The following is a 26192-nucleotide window of genomic DNA, read 5'->3' on the forward strand; positions in this document are numbered from 1 at the left end:
TAGACAGATATTAGGAGTTATGTCAATTCTATTTTGCAGCAGCTTTTTAAGAAGCATTTAAAAATTAAATTCAAATTCAGTTATTTTAACAACAGGCTGCAAGACAAAAGAACCAAAAATTAAACTAAAACTGAAATTGAATGTGCCATGCAGTATTATGGCAAATATTATCAGTCCTTTTTCTTTTAATGGATTTCCATTTGCACCAATTTTTTGACATGAAATATATGGCTCTTCTCTGAATAATAATTTTGGAACGAGGCCTCAGAGCAAGTTCCCATGAGGGATATCTGGCATTATCCTTTTTCATACAAACCATTCGGCAAATGTTAACCTGTGTTCACCAGTAGGTGGCTAAACATTTATTCTGTGACATTTAAAGAAAGAAATCCCCGAAGGGATCTGCCAATGAAGGGTATGACAGACGCTTGGCATATTTTGACCACAAGGTCTCTAGGGTGAACAGACTGCGACCAACCTGTGTTTGTGTGAACACGTAGGTTTCAGAGCCTTCTTTGTGATACCTGACACAACCCCCCCTCCCATGCCTTTATTTAGGATGTGCTATATTAAGCACTTTCCCATTGAAATACAGCACCAGCTGAACTGGCTATGTGTTGTGGCTGCTGTTGCAATAAGTCCGGGACGCGTCCCCTCACGCTGCCTGTGTTTTTCCCTCACACAGACAGATTTAATTCAATTAGCTCTAACCATCTTGTGGTGACACACGTGCACTAGAGGGGTCAGAGGCTGAGTATTTAAATGCCAACGCTGTTAATTGTGAAAGCAAAATTTACAGTCCTTTCCCATATTTTATATTTATGTTATAATATCTAAATTGACTGAACGTGTTTATATATCTAAGCGCAACATCCAACAATAAATGAATCTCTCTTTCTTTCTTCTTCAGAGATCTGCAGTGCACAACTTGGACCGTCTTTCCACGGTGAATTAAACCCACTTATTAGTTTCCTGGACTGCTGAAGGTGCCAATAACGAGAAATGGATGTATTTGGTGGTGCACCGCGTTTCTTGGCCTATCCGAGACCTGTGGTGGTGCAAAGCGGAGCTGATGCAGTCCTGAAGTGTCAAATCGGCGGTGACCCAAGGCCCGCTGTTATCTGGGAGCGCAACAATGAAAAGATTGATCTGCAAGGACGATACAGGGTTTTCGAAGATGGAAACGTTTACAACCTCATCATTACTGTGGTGACCATAGAGGACAGTGGTCAATACATATGCAAAGCAAAGAACAGTATTGGGGAGACGTATGCAGCGGCCACATTGAAGGTGGAAGGTGAGGCACAGGAGATGGAGTTGCGAGAGGAAAACAAGCCGAGGTTCCTCATCAAGCCGCTGTCTACTCGAGTCGGTCGCGGGGATGATGCCGTCTTCTCTTGTAAACTCTGGGGAAACCCACGCCCGGATGTTGTCTGGGAAAAGGATGGGAAAAAACTCAATGAAATATTTGAAAGCACACATTTCAGTGTGGGCTTTCAAGATGGCGGATGGTTCCAGCTCAAGATTTTTAAGACTCGCGCACCTGACGGAGGCGTCTACACCTGCAAAGCTCGGAATGACTTTGGGGAAGCACTGGCGGGAGCTGTGTTGCTTGTTGATGCAGGTCCGGGACACGAGGAGGAAGGAAATCGAAATGGCTACACTAATTGCCACTGGAAGTCCCACCAGGGAAAACCGAGGGGTGGAAGACAAATGCCAAATCGGCTCAAAGAGGACACTCTGACCAAGTCCACTAAAGTAAAAATGTTTGCCGTGACAGAGGGTAAACATGCCAAATTCCGCTGCTTTGTGACTGGAAAACCCAAACCAGAAATAATTTGGAGGAAAGATGGGAAGCTAATACTGTCTGGAAGACGTTACTTGTTATACGAGGACAGAGAAGGATACTTCACACTTAAGGTTTTGTACTGTAAACAGAAAGACAATGGGGTTTATGTCTGTGCTGCATCCAACACAGCTGGACAAACCCTCAGTGCCGTCCACCTCTCCGTAAAGGGTAAGTCCTTTTCAGGTTGAGGGCTCTAGTCCCTCTTGTCGACACTAAAGGGAAAGCAAGAGGGTGTGGTGTTTTCTTAGATTAGATTTCTATCTATTTGATGCCGGGATGATGTCATTGCAAAGAGGTACTCTGAGATAATTTATTGGGGAAAGTCCAGACAAGTAAAGTAAGTAAAAACAGAATATTGCACCGTTATTGCACCCTCTACTTCAGTGTATGATTTTAAGTTGATTTCTCTGGTGAGGTAAGGGCAAGAGTCTGGGATCAGGGAGAATAAAAGAGATCCAGTTACCTTTAGCACCAAAGAGTGCCATTACCTACACGACGGAGAATCTACAGCGTCATTCAGTTGACTTTATTAATAATTATGGGTGTGACTTACACACACATTCATCTGAATTATTTTGAGTTTTAAACAGGTAGAATCTAAATCGATGCACATTTCAGCAGTGTGACGTACTAAGAGTCACTTTATTTGTGAAATCTCTTTGGAATTGTGGGGCTCTGCGCCCTGCAAACGTTTCCAAATCACATTTTGCATGTTTAGGACAGAAAACAAGCTGCACCAAATTGCACTGAATTTAAAAAAAAGAAAAGAAAAAGCTTGTGAACATCAGTAATGTTCAAAAGGAATGAAATACTTTAAATTCAGACCACATCCTGTAGACCACAATCTCCAGTTTACAACTGCTCGGTGCTGTCTAATGGTGTCAGTTACAAAACAGTTTATTTTCTATCTAGCACCACGATGCGTTAATGGCTGTTCCATTCCCCAACTGAAAGAGCCACTTGACTCATGATTTTTGATGATCTTGTTTGCTTTACCTGGAATGTGCCGCTAAATACATTTCATTTTAGCAAGTCTGCTATAAAAACTCCCAATGTGCTGCAGCAATGTGTTGCCTGTCAGTGAGTTTATATATTTTTTTATAAAAGATAATTTTGAAATTTAAAACTTTTAATGTCAGTTTCTGAGTGCCGAATGTTTGTCCTACTCACCAGAACCACCTGTGCGGTTCAAGCAGCCTCTCATTGATCTTGAGGTATGGGAACGGGATTTGGCCGTTCTCGAGTGCGAAGTTCCAGAAGACTCTGTTCCCATCACATGGTATTTGGAAGACGGCGGCTGCAGCCAGGAGCCAAATATGGAATGGAGGAGTGGGGGACAAAACGGCGACTGACTATCCGTGACATCGGCGTTGATGACGATGGAATTTACCTCTGCGAGATGCCTGATGGTGGCAGAAGCATCGCAGAGGTAGCTGTGAAAGGTAACAAGAAGGACCATGAACAAAAAAAGACATGTCCTCAAACAATTGCTATGCTTTGTCGTTTCAAATGATTAGCCCGCTGAGAAGAGAATATTTGGGAATAAGTTAAACTGCAAAGTTTTCAAAGTCATCCACAATTTTTCCTTGCAGGGACAATTTTGCGGAAACTCCCAAGAAAAGTGGATGTTCTAGAGGGTGAAAATGCTGCCTACTGTGTTGAAGTAGAAAAAGAAGAAATGGACATCCATTGGTACAAAGATGGCGTAGAGCTGCGTGAAACACATCAGACCATAATTAAGTCCTTCGGTCGCACTCACATCCTGGTTTTTGTCAATACGATGCCTCAAGACTCTGGCCTTGTGACTTTCCTTGTTGGGAGATCTAAAACGTCTTCTCAGCTACGAGTGAAAGGTAAGGGCCACTACAAAACAATCTAGCATATTAAAGGTAGTTTTTGCATTTTATACTTGAATAGCTGTTTTAGGAATTGTTAAATTTAACTTAATGGGACTCTAAAGTTTGATTGCTTCCTCTTATTGCAGCTGCCAGACATTGTCCTCCAAGTTGTCCAGTGGGCGTGCAGATCAACACAGAGCGAGCTAATGCAGCTCTCCTCTCATGGGTTCCTGCTCAGGACTCGCGAAGGAATCCGCCAGCTGGATATGTACTTGAACGGCAAGAAGTGGGCACCGGCTCACAGGAATGGCTGCAGTGCCTGACTACCGACTCTGCGACCTCCGTGGAGATCCTCGGTGACAGCGTTCCCTGCGAAGCTGACTATCGCTTTCGCATTTGCAGTGTAAACAAATATGGAAAGAGCAATAATGTTGAGTTCCCCAGGGGAGTTCACTTGGGTAAGTTTAGAAAAGGCTATGGTAACTGGAGTAAATAAGTGATATCATTGCAGATATTGCTCAGTAAATTATGTATGTCATTGTTTTCAGTTCCAGTTGCAAGAATACAAGCTCCCTTACAGGATGCCTTGGTACCAGAGGGACAGGACGCCCACTTCTCTATTGAACTCTCCGCTTCGGTTATTGGCACGTGGTTCTTGAATGGCACTCAGCTACAAGAGGATGAACGTTATTCCATGCGCCGCACACGAACGCATCAGTCTCTTCGCATCCGTGGGGTCCGTGATACAGACAATGGAGCCGAGATCACATTTATTGCCTATGGCATACGGGATTCTGCAGCCATGTACATCCAAGGTACATATAGATCGATGTCTTTATTTTACAATGTGAACATTTTTATGTGTTTTCTTGAAAAATCACCCAGATCTCATACCAATTCCCCTCAGACATCATCCTAAATGACAATATAAAACCCAAAAATGTTCTCTGTCTAAAATTTCAGCTCCTCTTGTCAAGTTTTCACCACTGTCAGAAATGGACCGAAATAAATTTGTAGAAATCGGAAACCCCATCGTGCTCTACTGTGAGCTGTCAGATCCCGCCGCTCCGGTTCACTGGTACAAGAATGGTGTGGAATTACAAACGATGGAGGGTCTTCACATCCAATCTGAAGGCACCATGCGACGAATTGTCATCCAGTCTGCAGAATTTTCCCATTCAGGGGTATACTGCTGTGATGCCATCGATGATGTCATCAGATTCAACGTGGAAGTAGAGGGTGAGTGTAACAAGTGTGTTAACATCTTGGTGTTTGTTACAGCTAACCATCTTTACCTGCACTTCTTTCTTTTTCAAATGCAAACTAAAAAACACGATTATCTGAATATTCATAGCCCCGCCTGTGAGGTTTTCAGCAATTCCAGATGCTGAGAGGAACAAAACTGTCCAGCAAGGATGTCCAATTGTTTTACAATGCGAGCTCTCAGATCCCTGTGCCCAGGTGTACTGGTACAAAGATGGGTCAAAACTGCTACCTCAGCCCGGAGTAGACATTCTAACCGATGGTTTTGCAAGAAAGTTGATTATACCGACTGCTGAATTTTTCCACACTGGGTTATACTGCTGCAAGACAAAGGGCGACAGTGTCCTGTTCAATGTGGACGTCAAAGGTGATTTGTTTTGTCTTCAGTAAAGTTATACATTAACAAGCTCCTCTTAAGCAGCTCTCTGTCGACACTCGGGCAGTTAAATGCAGCCATGTGGTCACCGTGTTCTTTGACTGCATGGCAGCATTTTGCTTATGTTTTATATGCATTGAAATGAATGGTTAAACTAAGGTTGACATTCAGTTTAAACGTATCTTTAGCGCCACCTGTGAAGTTCTCAGCAATTCCCGAAGAATTGAGGACCAAGTGGATTGAAGCGGGCTGCCCTCTTGTACTACAGTGTGTTGTGTCAGATGCTGAGGCCCACGTTTGCTGGTACAGGGATGAAATGCAACTCATTCCACACTCAGGATTAGAAATCACCTCAGAGGGCAACAGAAGAACATTAGTTGTTCAGTGTACAGAGGTTTGCCACTCAGGTGTGTACAGGTGCACCACGCAGGACGATACCATGGACTTTCAAGTGGAAATCAAAGGTGACTTTACACTTTTTATCTTGTGTGTTGCTAAGGTAACCCCGTATCTCCCTTCTAGGTGCCACTAATCCTAGCTTCCTTGTTATATAGTTAACTTTTTTATGCTCACAGCCTAAAATAATGAATGCAATAGCTAATTTATATGTTTGCTTCTGCTGTGACGTTAATCCAAAGTCTTCAAACCTCTTTCAAATGTTCTGCTCAGCACATTACAATATTGCAAGGTATCCATTTCCACAGTCTTAATTTTTCTTAGCTGTCTTTAATTCCCAATCCTAGCCAAGCCATCTATGCCCAATTTTGAAGTTGAGGGAACCAGGTCAGTTCAAATGGGCAAATCTTTGGAGCTGGACTGTGAGGTTGCAGACTCCTCTGTGCCGGTCTGCTGGTATAAAGATGGTGTAAAGCTCTTGCCCCAGCACGGTTGGGAGACACAGAGTAATGGCACATTACGGAGACTCGTTATCCCTACTGCTGAACTCTTGCATGCAGGGTTATACAGCTGTGAGTCGTCTGATGACACTATCCACTTCACTGTGGATATTAAAGGTGATTTGAATTTAAATTTGTTGATTCACGGAGCTCTTTATAAAACATGCTGATTTCAGCATGTACAAGATGCATACGTATTTGTTCGTCTTTTGTGTTCTCTGTGTTGTCATAATGATAATCCTGGAAACTGTGAATCTTTGTCTTTGAATTTGTTACACAGGTTAGACCCTTATTTAGCAGAGCAGGGACTACAGCCCTTGTCTTAAGTTCTCAATTATAACATGACTCATTATCTTTAGCTCCACCATTGCCATTGTCACCCTCACCAGACGTTGTTAAGACACATTCAATTGAGGCAACTTCCTCAGCTGAACCAACAACAGAAGCTTCAGACCCTGCTTTTCAGCTGTCATGGCACAGGGATCAAGAGCATGATTCTAACAAAGAGGCTGACTTTGAGTTGGGCGGCATCAAGAAGACTCTTGTTACTGCACCCACTCAACCTTCAAACTCTGGGCCATACTATAGTGCAACGACAGATGCTGTCACCCAGTTAATAAAGAATGAAGGTGATTTTTTTCCCTCTTCATTTTATGTTAAGTAACCAAACCTTTTTATTTAAATTTTTGTCAAATATAAATCTAACATCTGTGTACAAGATGAAATACACTGAAGTTATTCACCCAATGCTTGTCTGTAGCGTCATCTCCAACAAATCTACTTGACCCTGACGGTGAGAAGACAAAGTCTGCCAAAGTGCAGAAGGCGATCGTTCGGCAATTTGAGATTTCAGATCCAATTGCCAAAGCCTGTTGGTATAAAGATGGAACCCAGATCTACCCAAAAAGCAAAGCCGACTGTGAATCACAGAGCAGCATCCAAACCTTGCCCATACAGGCACTTGACTTACCTCCTGATGGAGGATTTGGCTGTAAAACATTTGGTGCTACGCAGTCAAATGTGGCAATAAAAGGTGGTGATCCACGTTATACACGCACAATCTAAAACTCAAGCATTTAGTGACATGCATAAACCCACCCAGCTGATTGTTTTCTCTTTGGATTTGTCCAAACAGCCGAACAGTTTCAATATGGTGATGAGATTGGGGAGGTAGCTGATGCATCTGCCCAATACACAATGGATGACAAAGGTGATTTGATGTCATGTCATCATCAGCCATCCAAGTTAACCCCACATACATATGCCATTAACAATGGTAGTGACCTTTTCTGTCGCTCAGTCATGATGTCTTTTTTCCCTGTATAAAATAGCTTTTTGATGATTTGAATCCCGATCTCATGTCATTCCCTGCTGTTTTTGGCTCTTAATCAAATGTAGGTGTTTAGAAGCTGCCTATCTGCTCTTGATACTAACATGTCGGTTGTATTTGTCAATTAATTCTTCATTTTTAACAGCCATCTTTGCTTGCAACAAGAAGCTCACAACTCTTAAAGTCCATCTTGTTTTATTCATCACAAGATCCATTTGCATTGATGCCGCAAACTTTTCACCGTTGCAATGACAACGACCTCTCGTCTGAAAGAAGACAGTTAATGTACATTTAGGATGTAAGGTTTTAGTATACAGACTGGTGGTGTTAGAGAAACAGGAGTCGAGTGAAGGGGGAAGTATAGGAGCTCAGACCAAATATGGTCGAACTTCTTGTTTGTCTTTGCAATGAGTTAGCTCATAACTCCATGCTAACCCTCACTGATGTAACATATTGTTATGAGAAGACATTTTGAGACCATCTCCACTGAAAACCTTTCTCTGTGTACATCACAATGCTTATAGCTACGTCGCCAAGGCTCTCTTCTGATCAAGAGAAGAAGTCCAGCGAGGACCCTTATCCCGTTGATGTCGACTGCAATCCCTCAAAATGCAATTACGCCATTTCCAGTGGCAAAAGTGGAGACATGGCATGTGAAGAACATTCCAGACAAATACCACCCGAGTCAGCATTTAAGTATCTGACTGAAAGAATTAAAACTAAAGAGGCAAAAGAGCTCTTTGATAACCATCGGACAATAAACGCTCGGTCATCAGTTTACTCCAGCGCTGTAAAGTCAACAACAATGCAAAATGATATCCAACATCACAAAAACCAAGCCCCAGAGTCTCAAGGTGAGGATTTCATTTACTATGTGCAGCATGCAGAAGCCCCATCTGAAGAACGTGATACTTCTTTGGAGACCTCTGCCAAGACAGATGAGTTTCGTAGCTTTCTACAAACTGCAACTGTTGAATCTGATGAGGCTATTCCTCGAACTCGAAATGCTCCATCAGAAGTGCCTCATCACTCAGTACAGATAACAACTGTTGGATCAGATCTTGATAATACTCTCCAGAGTTCAAATGCCAAGGTGAAACACCAGACTAAGAGCTTACAGATACCAACGCGTAAATCTGACAAACTGTGTCACCCAATGAAACTTCCGCAGTTGGATGAACTTTTGGAATCATCGCACATTGAAAATGTCCAAAAAGAGCAGCTTTTTGCTTCCTCCCAGTCTGTAGCTTTCAAATCACAGGAAAATTTAAAAGCCTCACTTGTTTCACCGTCGCAGGCTGTAATTGTCCAATCACAGGAGAATGTTACATCCTCAAGGGAAACCTCCTCACAACCTGAAACTGTCCAATCAGAGGAGCCTCTAACATCTTTGCAGTCCTTAATTGTCCAACCAGAGAAGCTTGTTACATCCTTGCAGTCTATTATTGTCCAATCAAACAAACCTTCTACATCCTTGCAGTCTTTAACTGCCCAATCAGATGAGCCTGTTACATTCCCAAAATCTGTAACTGCCCGGTCAGACAAGCTCCACACATCATCACCTGCTGCTGCCATCCAATCAGAGGAGCTCTTTACATCCTCACATGCTGTAGCTGTCCAGTCACAGGAGCTCCTTACATCACCTGAAACTGAAACTTTCCATTCAAATGAGCTCTATACATCCTCTCCTGGTACAGCTGTCCAGTCAAAGGACCTCTTTACATCCTTAGACAATGCAGGTTTCCAATCGAAGGAGCTCTTTACTTCCTCAGATGCTGCTGCTGTCCAATCAACGGACCTCCACACATCAGTGCAAACTGCCACTGTTCAATCAAACGAAAAACAGGAACTTCTTACATCAGTGCATAAAACAACCAACCAATCAGAGGAACCACTGAAGATCTTAAAAACTACAACCACCCCATCGGAGGAGCTCCATAGCAACATACAGATGTTAAATCCCATGACAGTGAAAACTTTTGATGGATTTAAAACTGAAAAATCAGAGTGGCCCTATATCTCTGCGTGGACTCCAACTGACTACCAAGAGGAACTTGACAGACCAGTGCAGACATCGACTCGCCAGAGTGAGGAATTGGATGGTTTACATCATACTGCATCACTCAAATCCCTCGACTTGATTACTTTGAAAACAGCACCGCAAGTTCAACAAGGCAACCAAGAGTTTGCAACGAATGATCTCTTGCTTACAGAACAAGCTGCATCCAGCCACTCGGATGGTCTTAATCAGTCTATGCAGAGCACAGCGATGCCGGAAACTTGCTGCCAACCAAAGTCCACAGTAGGCAAATTGGCTGACACTGGGAACTCGGGACAAAGAGCATCAAGCATATTTGCAGAATCTTGTATGAAGCTGGCATCGACAGTCCAATCAGAAGCAATCTATCTCTCATGCGGCAATCAGTGGAATGATAGTGTCACTGCAAATAAGGTGGCTGTTGAAGGTGATTTAAACGGTTAGCATTATAAACCAAAAATAGATGAGTACAACAAAGCACCTGTAGCTTTGGCAATTACTACTTTTTTTTTTAAATACTTAATTTTGTTTCTGAAACCTCTTAAGAAGTCAACCTAAAACCTTGAGCTTGATGGTCTGTGTGACGAATATTACAGAGACAAAGTAAAGCTTAAAATCTTTGATTATTATCAGTCTAACCAAATGCTATTCTTGTTAAAATACTAATAACATTGAAGAACATATTTAAATGTGACTTATAACTCTTAAGCTGAGTCAGCATGACTAATCTTGATTTGTGATTGTGTCATATTGCTTGAGAGCATCATTTTTTTCTTTTAAAATCATAAATAGTAATGCAATTCTCTCTTGATGTCACCTCAATAACATCTCCAGCTCCGCCAGTGAGAATAACCACACTTTGTGAGGCTGAGAAGAAGAAGTCTGTGGAAGCTGGTGAACCCTTAATGCTACGCTGTGAGATATCGGATCCTAATGCTCAAGTTACTTGGTACAAGGATGGAGTAAGGCTACACGAAGCAGCTGGGCACGCCATCCTGGCAGAGGCTTCCGCACGAATGCTGATGTTTGGGTCAGCAGTGCTGTCTCACGCAGGGATTTACTGCTGCAAAACAAGAGACGATGCAGTGGCGTTTCATGTGGATGTTAAAGGTGACAAATGCTGTTTCAGTCTTTTCTTCTCCTCATCTGTTCTAACAGATTTCAGTATAACACAGCACATTAAACACGAACAAACACATGGGAGTTACTACCCAAATACGTTTGCTTTGCTCATTAAACCCTGTGTATTTCTGTAGAACTGTGTAACTTATACTGTCTCAAACAGATCTGTTGAGTGTGCACTCTATACTCTATTTCATTATATCTAAATGACCTTTGACACTATCCATACATTATCTGAGAATGGCACCGCATGGGACTGGAATAATGCTTGTGATGTCTTTTATTTGGTCCAGGTCAACATGTTGACACTGACTCCATGTTCAATACAGTTTCCAAATAATTGGGATCCTGTAACATAAATATACAAATATATTTTATACGGCTCATTATTGCATGCATAAATTACAGATAGAACTCAAAGAAGCCATGTATAAAACCAAACTAGCTCTGGACAATTAAGACTAAACTGTCCTGTGGTCATGGAAATCATGGACAGTTATTAGGGCTGCGAGGAAGATTACCATATAACTTACACTAGTATTTTGACAGGGTCCCCCTCTCGCAACCTCAAGGACGAGTCAGGGGCAAAACTGGCTTTCCTGAAGTTCCATTGTGTTAAAATTTGTCACGGTATTCCACTTAACATGGTCGGAAGGTGTTTTTGTATTTCCTAACTGCAAAATGATATTAAATTATACTGACCAATATGTGACCAATCCATATCATTAAATATTTTATATTTGACCATTATATATCTAGTTGAATATTTATTTTAGGGTTTTGCAAACTATGACTTTATGCAGGCTCCCAATGTCTTTGGAAACAGGATTGTAAAGTGTTTATCTTTGGATAAAATATGTTCTGTGCGTTCTATGTTGTAAGTTAGGACAACCTATCATGACTTACGATAACCTTGACTTCCTGTCAACCTATCATATACGATAATGCTACTATAGACAAAATGCAGATTAAGAGTCACTTAAAAATGAATATAGCCCTACCAAGCTACACTTGTTTGTTTTTTTTAAATACTTTTGTGAAGGTCATTTTAAGATAGGTGAATTTCATAATAAATTTAATTGTTTGAGGGTTTTTTTTTTAATCACTGATATTTTACACTCAATCTTGTAGCTCCCCTTGTGAAAAGTTCAGCTCTAACTGAGACTGACCAGACAAAGACAGTCATGGCCAAAAGTCCTGTTACTCTGCAATCTGAGCTGTCAGACACCAGTCAAGAGGCCAGCTGGTACAAGGATGAAACAGAGCTGCTTCCACAAGCTGGAGTAGACCTCCAGTCTGAAGGAAATGTGCAGAGAATAGACCTCCAGTCTGAAGGAAATGTGCAGAGACTAGACCTCCAGTCTGAAGGACATGTGCAGAGAATAGACCTCCAGTCTGAAGGAAATGTGCAGAGACTAGACCTCCAGTCTGAAGGAATGTGCAGAGACTAGACCTCCAGTCTGAAGGACATGTGCAGAGAATAGACCTCCAGTCTGAAGGAAATGTGCAGAGACTAGACCTCCAGTCTGAAGGACATGTGCAGAGACTAGACCTCCAGTCTGAAGGAAATGTGCAGAGACTAGACCTCCAGTCTGAAGGACATGTGCAGAGACTAGACCTCCAGTCTGAAGGACATGTGCAGAGAATAGTGGTCCCACCCACAGAACAGACTCACATTGGCACGTACCACTGTGAATTAAAGGATGATGACATTCAGTTTGCTGCAGAAGTAAAAGGTGACTCTCAGCAGCTCTGTAACACCTTTGCTGTCTTGCCTGGCTAACTAACAACAGTGGGTGTGCCAGTTCAAGGTGCCTAATCATTTCTGCAGTGTAGGTTTTAGATGTTGTTACGGTGGCAACACTATTCCTTTTAATTATGAATGGAATTTTGTCTGGTAGTGGTTCATGTTTTTTGCATGTTCAGTAGTTTTGGTAGATAATGTGGTGTTTTGTTTTTTATGTTAAAGGTACTAACTTTTTTTACTACTAGAAACACTCACTGACTCTGTGCTTTTATTCAATTATTTTCTTTGTTTTTGTGGGTAATAATGAATTTACCCCCCCCTCTTAATCTTTTATTGAAATGTTTTGTCATTTAGTCGTTGTCTTTGTGAACACAGTTGTGTTTCTGTTGTGGTGTCTGGGCAGTCTTTGCAAGCAGATGCACAGACAGCGGGATATTTGACTAGTTTATGTATTAAGACAATCTCTTTTTTTTTTTTGCAATATCTGAAATCTTTAGCACAACCTGCGAGGTTCTCCTACCATCAAGAGAGTGACAGAAACATATGCGTCCATGAAGGTTCTCCCATTGTCCTACGATGCGAGCTCTCTCATGATCCATCCTCTCATGTTGACTGGACCAAGGACGGCATTAAACTTCTACCACAAAATAACATGGAAACAAATTCAGAAGGTCTGTCGAGGACTCTTCACATCCATTCAGCTGAAAAGATACATGCTGGCGTCTATGAATGTTCAACATCAGGCCATACCATCACGTTTGAAGTGGACGTAAAAGGTGATTCGCCTTTACTAACTGCGCTGTTCCTAATGTTCTTGAGAACATGGTGTGACTGGTTGGGAGGTGTTTAAATGGCTCTCTTGTACCAAACCCGTGTTGTTCTTCCTCTTAGGCCGATCGCCACAGATCATGCCAATCCCACCGTCAGAAAAATACAGGATGGTCGCGATTGGTTGTCCAATCATTCTCCAGTGTGAGGTCTCGGACCCCGCTGCCCAGGTTTCCTGGTTTAAAGACGGGGGGGAGCTTTACTGCAAAACTGGCCTTGATATGAAAAGAGATGGCAGCATGCGGAAATTAATCATTCAATCGGCCAAGCTCTCTGACTCTGGCATCTACGGCTGTAGCCTCACTGATGATGTCGTAACATTCCATGTGGACGTCAAAGGTGATTCCTTGTGACATCAGCATTCCATATGATACATTTCCTTTTTGGATAATATGAAAAACAGCATAGGTTTTCTTCTAACTGCAGTTTTCACACAATATACCATAATTCGATTTGCATGTGAATGATGTGACAGCTGAACTCTTCTAATGCCTCCAGCTACCCCTGTGAAGTTTTCAGCGCTCCCAGAAGTGGTGAGAAACAAATTTGTTGAAGCGGGCTGCCCAATTCAGCTTCAGTGTGAAGTCTCAGAGCCCAGTGCCCAAGTCTATTGGCACAAGGATGGAGACCAGCTGCCTCCACAAAGCGAATATGAAATTCAAACTAAAGAAAAGCTCAGAGCTCTGCTCATTAAATGTGCAGAGGTCAGACACTCTGGGCTGTACAGCTGTGAGGCCGAAGATGACCATATAGAATTCAAGGTGGATGTTGCAGGTGATCTATGTAATTTGATTGTTTGGTCACGGACTTTGCTTTGCAAAATGACACGGTCTGACACTTGCTTTTCAACCCTTGTACCACTGCAAAATGTTGGGATCTGGCTCCTTTTGCTATTTTTAGTTCAGTTGAGATCTCAGAACCCTGAAAGCTGCTTTCATCAGCTGGAAACCAATGTCATTCATTCCAATATTATAATCAGGGATGCTTCTATTCGCGTCAGAGTCGGAGCACTGCTAATGTGTTTATTGGCACAGTGGAAAAGTTCTGATTACAGTGTGTGCTGTGGAAGTAAGGATATGTTGTGGGTGGAATTTCCTTTAAATGGAGCAAACACAAGCTGAACTGTTATTAACTGTCCCACCTGGAGCAACACAGTAAAAACATTTTAAGCTACTTCACTATGAATCTACAGATATGTTGTAATGTAGCACAGCGGAATATTACCTGGTGATGAAGTGTTTACGAATTGAAATGCCTGTAGCTCCAGTTTGATTCTCAGCTGTTCCAGAGGCTGAAACAAGCAGGGCTTTTGGAGCTGGCAGCCTGATCAAACCAGCGAGTGAGCTTTCAGGCCCCACAAGCCAGACCTGCTGGCGTGAGGATGGGATAAATCGCATGCCAAAGTCGGAGATAAGCGCAAAATCAGAGGGCGAAAAGAGGACATTGGTTATGAAGTCGCCCATGCCTTCCTTCCCTGGACTTAACAGTTGTAAGGCTGACGCTGAATCAGATTTCAGCGTTGTTTATGAGGAGGTGAAAGGTGATAAGCTTTTGATTCAAGGCAACTTGTGATAGTAGAGCCTCATGCACCTTCATGACCTCGGCTAATAAGAATCAAGGCCTGATATCCTCATATTCATCATAGCTGATTTCCCTAAACATCTTAATTTCATAAACATTTCGAGTTGCTTTCATATACATGCTCCACAGTTTGGGCAAGTCTCCAGCATGTACTTTAATGAGTTGAGGGTAAATGCTTTCAATAAGTGCCCTGCTGTTTTCATTCTGGTCAAAACTGCATTAATACTGTTTATCATTGTGAGTCTAGATGGCAAAGCTTCAACCCAGCATGTCTAACATTAGAGCAAATGCATGCAGAGGCTTTAACAACGAATACTTCAACTCACTTTTTGTTTCTGTTTACTGCAGCACCGCCAGTGACATTCGCTGACATCGCAGAGGAGGACCTGTTCAAGACCGTTGTGGAACAGGAAGAGCTTCTTTTGACATGTGAAGTATCACGGGTCGATGGGGTCGTCCAGTGGTACAAAGATGGCGCCGAACTGCAACAAGGTCATAATACCACAATTCAAGCAGACGGTACCAAAAGGAACCTGACGATAAATTCTGCTCAGCTGTCTGATATGGGCACGTACACCTGCCGTGCAGGAGACAATGTCATAATGTTCAAGGTTAATATACGAGGTGAGAATTCACTGAATCAGTGAAACTTCACATAGAAAACACTTTAATTATACTTGACTGTGAAATGTAAACTGTAAATTAAAATATCAGTGTTGGAATTTCCCCCTTAAAGAACCTCCAGTGACAATCATCCACCCAAGGGAAGACGTCCATCTCGAGCGTCATGTCCCAGAGGAAATTATTCTCAGCTGTGAATTGTCACGTCCCAATGGTGTCGTCAGCTGGTACAAAGATGGTCAAAAGCTGCAGGAAAGCGAGAACATTAAACTGAAGATTGAAGGCCCTTACCGGAGGCTTAAGATTCTGTGCAGTCGAGCCGAAGATTCTGGAGAATATGTCTGCGATACAGCTGATGATTCCATATTCTTTCACCTTAACATTACAGGTAAACTCCAGGGATATGCAGTATAGAACAGTATAAAAATTATGTTAAGAGCATGAAGTGGAATTAGTAATTTGTGATACTTGCTACGACTGTGCCGAACAAAAGCTTTAATGTTATCGTAACAGATTTTAAAAATATCACACAGAAAAGAGTTGTCAATCAGATTCTTATTTTTGGTGTGGAATTCCACAAAGTTTCCTACTTGGACCACTCCTTTTTCATATTTCTTAGGCATTCGTGTTTCCTTCAGCCTTTTAGTATGCACTTAAGTGTGGGGCTCTAGTTCAGTAGGGTGAAGAAGATAATTCTACCCATGACTTGCCTGTAGTATTAGTGGTAAACCGAATAATAACTCTTTCCAGAACCCCCTGTGCGGATTCTGTCCCCAAGTCAGTCCCAAATGGAACTGTGCCAGCAGACCTCTGAGAGGATGGTGCTGAGCTGTGAGATCTCCCGGCCTAATGCAGTGGTGCGCTGGTATCGAAATGGACTCGAAGTAGAAGAGAACAACAACCTTATTCTTGAGGTGGACGGCGTTTACAGAAGACTTATTATACCCAAAACTACTGTCAAAGATTCTGCTGAATATGTTTGTGACACAACAGACGACTCCATGACATTCTTTGTAAACATAGCAGGTATGGACCCTCAAAATGTTCCCCAGTTATGCCTCTACCATCAACTTTTACTCATGTCTAGAATATTTTTAAATCCCAGAGCCTCCTGTTCGCTTCATACGATCGAGAAAGATGACCAGTACGATAGAAAAGGTAGCCGGGGAGACACTGGTCTTAGACTGTGAGGTTTCAAGATCAAACGCTGAAGTCACCTGGAAGAGGAATGGGGAAGAAATAGAAGACTCGAGGAACATCACCATCCTTGAGGATGGTGTCATGCGACAATTAACTGTTCACTCACTGACAGTGGATCATTCTGGCCAATATGTCTGCGATGCCAAGGATGATGTCATGGATTTCCTTGTTAAAATAAAAGGTACGTCTCTAATTTTGGAATACCACCCACATTTGCAGAACCCCCAGAAAGATAGATAAATCCCAGTAGAAACCACTGCATAACGTAACAAACCTGTTTTAGATTGAAATTAGTAAGAGTAAAAAAAAAATTACCAGCCCATTGACTCTTGTGCCCCGAATATTTTCTTGTTCATTTTTCAGAATTACCTGTGAAAATTCTTGGAAAAACTGATGCAAAAACAGAAAAACAGTTCTTAGTGTCAGATGACATTATTCTGGTGTGTGAACTATCGAGGTCGAACGCCTCAGTCAGATGGTACAAAGACGATCAGTTAATTGAGGACTCTGAGCATTACTGTAGCGAAGAGCAAGGTGTTTTCCGATCACTGGTCGTCCTAAATGCTGGGATCGATGATTCGGGAAAATACACCTGTGATGCAGTGGATGATAAAATGGTCTTCTTTATCTCTGTCAAAGGTAAACGGTTGTTAAGCCTCTGTAATCCCTTGTTTTGTTGCTCAGATAGAAGATAAGGTTTTGTCTTTTTGAATTCAGAGCCTCCGGTACAGATTATTGGAAACTCGGGTCACCCAGAACATCACACCCTGGTGGCTGGAGATGACCTTATTTTGGAGTGCGAGGTGTCTCGCCCGAGCGCCACTGTTCAGTGGTTACGCAACGGGAAGATACTGAAACCAGGCAACCGTGTAACAATCGACCGATGCGATGTTGTGAGGAAGCTCGTTCTCTCTGGACTTCAGCCCTCCGACTCCGGAACCTACGTTTGTGACGCCATCGATGACCAACTGGTAACCGTGGTGGAGGTCCAAGGTAAGTTAAATTTTAAAACGCTTGCTTCATTTTTCAAAGCTTTCACCGGTTACATGTATTTCAGCACCACCGGTCAAGTTTGTGAATAAAGAAGCAAGCAACGAGGTCTCGGCCTGTGAGAGTGAGAGCGTCACTCTTCGTGCTGTTGTGAACTGGGAAACAGCAAATGTACGGTGGCTGAAAGACGGCCAACTTTTGGACAAGGAAAATATTCACATCTCCAGTGAGGGTAAAACCCACAAGCTCACCATTAATCCCCTGCAGCTGTCAGATTCTGGGGAATATGTCTGTGATGTAAACACCGATGAGATGCATTTCAGTCTTTCAGTCAAAGGTAAGAATGCGGCGCTCCCTGATTCCAAGTAATCCCTCTCGCCTATGTAACGCCCCCCCCAAAACAGCTCAGGAAAAACACTTTTTCCATATTCAGAAATGATGATGACGTTCACCAGACCGCTGGAGGACACTGCGTCCCTGAAAGGCAGCAGCCTCACATTACGATGTGAGATCAACAAACTCGGAGGAGACGTCCAGTGGCTGAAGGACGGTCAAGAGATCTGTCCGGGCCGCAGGCACACGATAAGGGCACAAGGTCGAGAGCGAAGCATTACAATCCACCAGCTGATGGAACAAGATTCTGGAGAGTATGTCTGTGAATCGACGCATGACAGAACGGCGGCTACCGTCACTGTAGAAAGTAAGTCCATGTCACGGAAGCTCATGGAAAGCAACGGCGTTAACGACGGGGGTTATGTGGGGAATCTAATATTCAACCGGGGTAAACCTAGTTCAGTGGTATTTGCTTTCAGTTCCTCGCGTTGTGGAGATCCTGGCGGAGCTTCGTAACATCACTGTCTGTGAAGGAGAAGACGCGGTGTTCAAGTGTGTGGTGTCGCCAGAGGACGCTCGCTTGGTGTGGCGCTTCAATGGCAAGCAGGTCACTGCTGGCGGGCGCGTGGTCATTTCGAGCAACGGACTGTGCCACATGCTCTGCATCCACAACTGCACGGTTTCAGATAGCACGAGAGTGACAGCTGAGGCCGAGGGGCTGGTATCAGAGGCTGAACTTCAGGTTCAAGGTGAGCGGTTTGCCAACGCGTTCAATATCCAAGTAAGCAGTCGAGGGTCTGAGAACTATGTCCAGCTGCTTTTGTATGGAATGTGGACCTCACATGAAAGAAGAGTGAATGTGTATTTCAGAACAACAGGTCATTTTCACCAAGAAGATGCTGCCGGTCACAGCTGAGGAGTACAGTGAGGCAACTCTAGAGGTGGAGGTGAGTCTGGACACTGGAGAGGTGCAATGGATGAGGCAGGGGGTGCTGATCCACCCTGGAGCCAAGTGTACGCTGAAACACAAGGGCCGAAAACGCAGTCTCACAATCCACAACCTGGCCGTGTCCGACCGGGGCACATACAGCTGCGAGACCCTCCACGACCGGACACAAACCCAGCTAACAGTGGAACGTGAGTCTGCGCAAGTTCTCGCCTGCCCTGTTGTTGCTTGTTTACTGCCGTTGCCGTCTACCTCTCCTCAGGCAGCCCCCACCCCCACCCCCAACCCCAACCCCCCACCCACCCCACTCGGCTGATTCTTGTGAAGGCAAAGCTCAATTAACTGAGTAAGAGAAATCGGAGTGCAATGTGGTGGTTGCGCTGAACCGTGATGGAAACCGACAGGTGATTGAGTAGACAGTACCGCTGGAACCTCAAAGTTGGGTCTTAGGATCAATAAAGTCATAATCACATCAGCGACATTACAAGGCTACGCCCCAATTCATTTAGACCTGATTAGCAAAAAAAAGTTCTCCCCAAAGCTGCCATGTTGCAGTGATTAAGATGTTCTCCTGCTTGTTTTCTTTTGCACATGCTTCCTACATACATAAATCCTCTGATCTTCATAGGCCGTGGATGAATTAGGGTCAGTCCTTTCAACACTAGAGTGGGTGGGCAGAGGGGAAGTCAGAACCTTAAGCTGCTTTTGGCACCTCCTATGAATTTGGATCTCCCCTCATTGCATCTAAATTTACTCCCTGGCCTTCAAAACTATGGTTGTTGTCATCGGGTCTCCAAAATAAACAGTGCAGGGTTTTTTTTCCACAGGGAATTATTGTCTGTGTTAGAATAAGTGAAAAATGTTGGCACTTCCAAAGGTGGCTTTTGTGTAAAGCCCCACACTCAAATAACTAACATATCAGCTTGTCATTCGGAGCTAGCTTGTATTGTTAAAGCGCAGACTGTTACATAGAACAGGCTCCAAGCCTATTCTGTGACAGGAAAATGACACCAGGCTTTCCAGCGAGCTCAACCTTCGCACCTTTTGCTTGCCATTAACCTGAACTAATGCTGCGTACGACGGATTAATATGGTTGTTTTCCCCCCAAAAAAAATCCTTGCAGCTCGGAAAATTACAATCAAGAGAGGCCTGACCGATATCAAAACCACAGAGAGAGAAACGGCAACTTTCGAGGTAGAACTCTCCCATCCCCAAGTCGTCGGCATGTGGATGAGAAACGGAATCCAGCTGAAACAGACGAATCATTTCCGCATGAGCGCCAAGGGAAAAGTTCACAGCCTCACCGTCTCAAACCTGTCGATCGAGGACACCGGCACCTTCATGTTCTGTGTGGAGCGCCAGAAAACATCTGCACGGCTGGTTGTGAAAGGTAGGTTGTTTATTTTTTTGTTTTTTTTTTTTTTTTTAAAAAAGAACGTGAATCTACAGCGTCTACCGAGAAGCATCGGGGCTCAAACACAAACCCCTGCGGAGCAACCACAACAATGCTATTGCAGTGATTTTGCCGCGAGCTCAGACCGGCAGCTAAAAGGATCTGCTCGGAATCGGCTGCGAGCCAAGCAGTGTAGGCATGATAATAGAAAAGTGACAGCGCTGCTACTGTTACGCAAGCTCACATTACAACACAAAATAGCCTTCGCATGAGCCGCCGTAAAGCATTTGCATTGTTCCGTCTTTTCTGTCAGGCGCTGGTTTGACCTCGCTGTAAAATAATCTGGCCCCCACAGTGCGCATCATCCCCTGGAGCTGCCGGAAGACAATGGCGCGGATGACAAAAGAATGGCGTTCTGTGGTGGCGAATTAGAGCGCGCAGACGCGTGCGCGAGTATTTTGACTACTGACAATCAGTCTGCTGTGCTGAATGAATTCATTTTTATTACATTTGTCTCTGCTTTTTCTTGAGCTGGAGCCAGTCGCTGCAGCTGACCCTCCAGAGCTCCGTGCACACAGAACCCTCACTTCTGTTTCCAAGACTTGATCAAAGAGTTGGCTCATTAATGAGTCTCGGTCGTTATAAACTTCTTCCATTTAAGTAAGAGGGAGGCCACTGGGCTCTTGAGAACCCTCAGTAATGCAGAATCTTTAGATGAGCGCCGGATTTGTCTTTAATTTTAGCAAAGGTCGACCTGACAAAACGGGTTTAAAAGCTTTCCAGCCCTGTGTGTATCCACAGCAATTCAACAAAACTCAAGCCCACGACAGTTCTGTCTTGACTGATTCGGTGTGATTACTTTGGGCATCTTTGTGTCTCAATGTTCACTCATTACTACTTTGTTTTCCTCACCAGAGCCACCAGTGACCATCGTCAGGAAACTGCAAGACCAAAGAGTCTCTGACGGGGCAGTAATCTCTATCGAGTGTGAGCTGTCGAGACACAACGTCGATGTTAAATGGACGAAGGCCAGTTACCGTTTTACCTTTTCTCGGTCTTTAGCACTGTGATTGTATAGATAAATGCAGCATCTTAAATGTGATGCTCCTTTTTAATGTGTTTTTTTGGGGGAAATGTCTTTGCAATCCACAGATGAGGCTTCAAATTGTGTACATGTGCACCACCTTTAGCTCCATAAGTGAGCACGTGTGGAATGTTGTCCATTTTAAGTGAATTAAAGTGTCTGGTCAATCCTTTCCAGAACGGGACTGAGATAAAGCCGAGCAAAGACCTGCGCATTTATGCAATGGGAAGGAAAAGGTTTCTTCAGATCCTGAAGTGCAACGTTGTTGATTCTGGGATTTACACCTGTGATGCCGGAGACACCACTACATCCTGTAACGTGGAGGTTTACGGTAAATCCTGCAGACAAAGTTAACCCACACACAGCTTTTATTGCATTTACACTTTCATAATGAGCCAAAGCCAGAAATGGCTGATGTAATATTTGCTGGGTTAATGTTTGGACATCAGTGGGGTTAAAAAGATGGCAAAAATCAGTGAGGTCACTGAACATTTTGGGGGTCTGTAATATTTGGAAAATTCAGCAAACACGTCACAACTTGCCAACGTTTTTGAAAAACTCACTTATGATGTCATAAATCGCAGAAGAGGGAGGTGTTCTGTTGTTCACAAATAAAAACAATGAACACAACCTAGGAAAAATAAATCTGCTATCTATTTTACATTGGTGGCTAGATTTCTTTACATAATTCTCAAAATAAGGAAACAAACACTTGGTGACGACGTCCTTTTCCCACTAATGTCTCTTTATTTGTTTTTTGATGCGCGTGTTACTACCGCAATCTCAATGTCTTTGAATGTTTAACATTTCGGCAGAGCGAGAGCTGCTGATCACGCAGGGCCTCAACGACCTGGACATCCAGGAGGATCAGAACGCAGTGTTCATTTGTGAGCTCACGGTGGAGGACATACCGGGAGAGTGGTATAAAAATGGCGAGAGGATACAACCCACCAGCACCGTCAAAATCCGTCAGGAAGGTCAGTGGTGGCGGGGCGTCAGTCGTACCGGAGCGTGACAGTCATGGCCCCTTCCGTCACGTGCTGAAGATGAACACTGGGGATGTGTTCTAACATTAATCTGCACCAGCATTTACCCCTCAGTTCACTTTTTCCTCCAGGGACCAAACATTTTCTTCTCATGTGCAACGTGCGGCCAGAGGATTCAGGGGAGATCAAGTTCATTGCAAGACGTGTTGAGTCTGTGGCTTATCTGGATGTGGAAGGTATAAGAAATATCGTAGTATGATTACAATCTGTTTAATACTGAATAATTCCAAGGAGTCCAAGTGGATTTAACAGGATTTTGCAAAAGTCTTTGACAAAGTCCAGTTTGGCCCTGAATCCAGGATCTAAACCAGCCTCTCTCCTTCCTAGAGCTTCCTGTCAACATCGTAAAACCTCTGGAGGACAAAACCGCCCTTGAAATGAGCCGTGTGATCCTGGACTGCACCGTGTCCAACCCCAGATGTAGCATCCGCTGGTACAAAGGCTGCACCGTCATCCTGCCCTCCGAGCGCTTCGAGATCTGCAGCGAAGGCGGCTATCGCAAGTTGATCATCCAGCAGGTGGCGCTCGACGACGCGGGCACATACAGCGTGCAGGTTGGAGAGTATTCATGCTCAGCCAAACTGACAGTCGAGGGTAAGAGTCCGCCATCAAGAACATACACTGTCATCACATTAAACACGCTGCACGTTGAGTGTATCACTTATATTCCCCGATAAAGATAAAATTCTGTTAAGCCATGCACCTTAATTACAAACCACACGAAGTGTTTTGTATCGCCCTTCATGCCTGATCTAGTTGCGCCATCTACCGGTTGCTTCAAATACTACATCATATTTCCACAAGCCTGTTCGTAACCTTTAGCCTTGCTTAATTTAGAATGCTATATTTATATCTTTGTCCAGTAGTTAGTGAATCATATTTTACCCATGGAAGACATCCTGGTTTTAGTTGGATTTGTTAGCACCAGGAAGGTGGGACTTGTAACCTATTTTAGATTTTAGAGTCTGATTTTGTCATCTGGTCTCTGATGTAGTGGAAAAAATAAATAAATTGCTAACTTTTTGGCTGAAAAAACGTTTGGTGAAGGATGCATACAGTCTTTTTTTTGTATAATGCATCCAATGAAATTCCTGTCAGCTTCAGTTATAATATTTTGATCTGGCTGCAAATAAGTGCTTTACATTTGACAGTTTACTGCTTCCCAGTGCATTTTGGGTGAAAATTTACCCTGTGTGTTGTGTGCTGACCCAGCCCAGCCTCTGTCAGTGGTCAGGGAGCTGGTGGATGTGGAGGTCACGGCTCCTGATGAAGCTCGCTTTGAGTGCGAGGTCTCGGCTCCAGTCGTCAGGACCACCGAGTGGAGCCTGAACGGGGAGCGCTTAAAGTCCAGTTCCTGCATTCGGGTGGAGAAGATGGGCGCCGTGCACAGACTGATCCTGAAACAAACCTCAACCGACATGAGCGGAGCGATTGAGTTCACCTGTGGGAAAGCCAAAAGCAGAGCTCAACTTCAGGTGCTGAGTAAGTAGTTTTAGCTTACATATCTACAGTTTTATCTACAGTTACATTTTATGCAAAGCTGATTTAAAATTATAAACAGCTTCATAAGATTTAGATTTTGAGACGGATGATGATGATTTCTTTCTGGATTTTCTTGGCATCATCTGAAACAACTGCCTATGACTAAGCACATGTCTAATCTAAAACAAAAAATATATAACATACAGAATTCCTGTTAAAAAAATATCAAATTATAATGATGTCTTAGATGGAAATTTTCAAATATTCAGCTGACATGAAACCTGACTGAAGCCCTGCCACGACCAAGCGCCATCCAATGGTGTAATCTACAAAGCTACCAGTAGATGGAGCCAACGTAGCATAAATGTTACCAACTAAAAGTTATTTCTGTCTTACAGGTCAATATAAGTGAAATGTTGAGGTGTTTATATATACTGTCTAAGTATCCTTTGATTTTAACACATTTAGTCATGCAGAAAACATGAAAAACAGCAGTATCAAATTTAAAAACAGCTTTAATGGAAGACACACCATACATCACATACACTATAAAGCTGCACTGACTGATATGAACTGGCTCACTGGGCAATAAATTCAGTAAATGTCTTGGCTCATGGAGCTCATGCTGCAGATGCTATAAGGTGTTTATGATCCGACTGGATATGCAAGCATGGAGGTCAAGCACAGGAAAAGAAAAAAAAAACTTGCAGAACTTTCTTTAGTTACATTGGCGTGAAGGAGAGCAAACTATTTTTAGATTTTATTATGTTGGCTCTGAAGCACTTAAGTATTATGTTCAATCAGCTATCCTTGGCATTAAGACTGTCGTAAATTCATTCCAGTCATTTTAAAGAGGATGTACAGCTTTGACACATCAGTCTCACACTTAACTAAGGCAAAGTAGTTCAGGGTGAGATTTGTTCCGAGTGTAGTGATACAGTACTTCCACTTTTTACAACCTTATATTTCCATTAAACTAAAATTGTGGGCGGTATTTGATTACCATACCTGCCTGTGGCAGTAATAATAAAGGATTTTGGCTGATAACGCTATAAACACGCACACTCAACGATGGAAGTCAATGACGAGAAATTTAAATAAACATAAATATTCTAATATCGAGCGAGTTCACAGTCTACAGAGACAAAAGTTAACTAACGATAACAACAAATAACTAAAACAAAGTGCGACAAAACTTTACAACACAACACACAAAATAACTGATATCAAAATAATATCTTACTTTTGTTAATTGTGGATGAAAACCGACCGCCTTTTAATCAATAAAAAGCACAACACCAGTCAAACGAGTATGCGTCACCTTAAAATCAGCCGGAACAAACCATCAGCCGTTTGGAGTTCCTGGTGAAGTTTAGTTCTGAAGCGAAATCAATGGCGTTTGATTACATTTTCGACTTTATAAGAAATAATAATATAGGTGAACGCAAAAAAACAATCGATACTAATAACATATGTCAAGTATTATTATTGTATTTTTTTTTACAAAAATGATATAGATAAATAATAGCAGAAATGCAGGGCTCAGCACATTTGCCTCAGAGAAAAAAATGTTCCAGAATTAATTTCAACTTGGGTTTCTCTATGTTGCGTTTGCATTTACCCGCAGTATTAAATTACATGAAGATGTTTCACTCTTTAACAGTGTGCAACAGTCTTAACAGTCTCCTTTTTATTTGTTTAATTACAAACACAGAAGATTTTAGCTGATGTGCATGAAGAAATTGTTTTTTCAGTTTAGCGTCTGTCTAATTTTGTTTGTTTTGTTTGTTTTAAATTCACAGGTGGTCCATGAGTGACGTCATCTTACAAGCATTTCCCAAACACATAGATTCATTATCCTAATGAGTCTTTTACATTTTTAACTTTGCTTATTATTACAAAGATAATGTCTATAATCATGGTTTAAACAGGGTTTTAATGCATAACTCAAACAATTTATTGAATTCATTGAGTTGATTTTCTTTCAGCATTTTAAGAAATTAAATTTATGTTCATTAAAATGTATTAAAGTGTGTGAAACAGGGCTTGGATGTAAATAATATGTGTGTAAGAGACCTAACTGTGGTTAAAGTTTGAGCTAAATGGGTATTTGTGGCAATAAACATCTTTATTGAACATTATTCAGATTAAGATCTCACGGGTAATTTGGTGTTATTGTTGTTCCTGCATCTAAAACTCCAGAAAATTGCAACACATAGATATAGACAA

General features: G+C 42.7%; 1 protein-coding gene and 1 long non-coding RNA gene across 5 annotated transcripts; one reads left to right on the plus strand and one right to left on the minus strand.

Annotated features, from left to right (window-relative positions):
• The first annotated feature begins 1881 nt into the window (after nt 1–1881).
• LOC130525919 (obscurin-like) lies at nt 1882–26104 on the plus strand. Of its 4 annotated transcripts, XM_057033241.1 has the most exons (34): nt 1882–2017; nt 3023–3291; nt 3442–3702; nt 3834–4145; nt 4236–4502; nt 4651–4926; nt 5042–5317; nt 5515–5790; nt 6070–6339; nt 6582–6851; nt 6983–7255; nt 7358–7432; nt 10425–10700; nt 12957–13235; nt 13351–13626; nt 13786–14061; nt 15217–15492; nt 15605–15877; nt 16240–16515; nt 16595–16870; nt 17053–17328; nt 17407–17682; nt 17747–18016; nt 18113–18379; nt 18492–18761; nt 18883–19149; nt 20082–20348; nt 21267–21379; nt 21613–21766; nt 22251–22412; nt 22553–22657; nt 22809–23075; nt 23694–23963; nt 25766–26104. In XM_057033241.1, the coding sequence occupies exons 2-34, from the start codon at nt 3066–3068 to the stop codon at nt 25774–25776; spliced, it is 7965 nt and encodes a 2654-aa protein (XP_056889221.1). In that variant the 5' UTR covers nt 1882–2017; nt 3023–3065; the 3' UTR covers nt 25777–26104. The 4 variants fall into 4 exon arrangements, with proteins under 4 accessions (XP_056889221.1, XP_056889205.1, XP_056889214.1 ...); XM_057033225.1 differs by lacking the exons at nt 6070–6339; nt 6582–6851; nt 6983–7255; nt 7358–7432 and adding an exon at nt 8077–10017; XM_057033234.1 differs by lacking the exons at nt 6070–6339; nt 6582–6851; nt 6983–7255; nt 7358–7432; nt 17053–17328 and adding an exon at nt 8077–10017.
• On the minus strand, nt 22459–25533 carry LOC130525967 (uncharacterized). Its single transcript, XR_008950624.1, has 3 exons — nt 25207–25533; nt 23670–23922; nt 22459–22644 (listed from the first exon to the last, which is right to left on the minus strand). It is a non-coding gene; the product is annotated as an uncharacterized LOC130525967 (long non-coding RNA).
• Nucleotides 26105–26192: the final 88 nt, after the last annotated feature.

Source organism: Takifugu flavidus, chromosome 1 (assembly GCF_003711565.1).
Source record: "Takifugu flavidus isolate HTHZ2018 chromosome 1, ASM371156v2, whole genome shotgun sequence".
Taxonomy (NCBI): domain Eukaryota; kingdom Metazoa; phylum Chordata; class Actinopteri; order Tetraodontiformes; family Tetraodontidae; genus Takifugu; species Takifugu flavidus.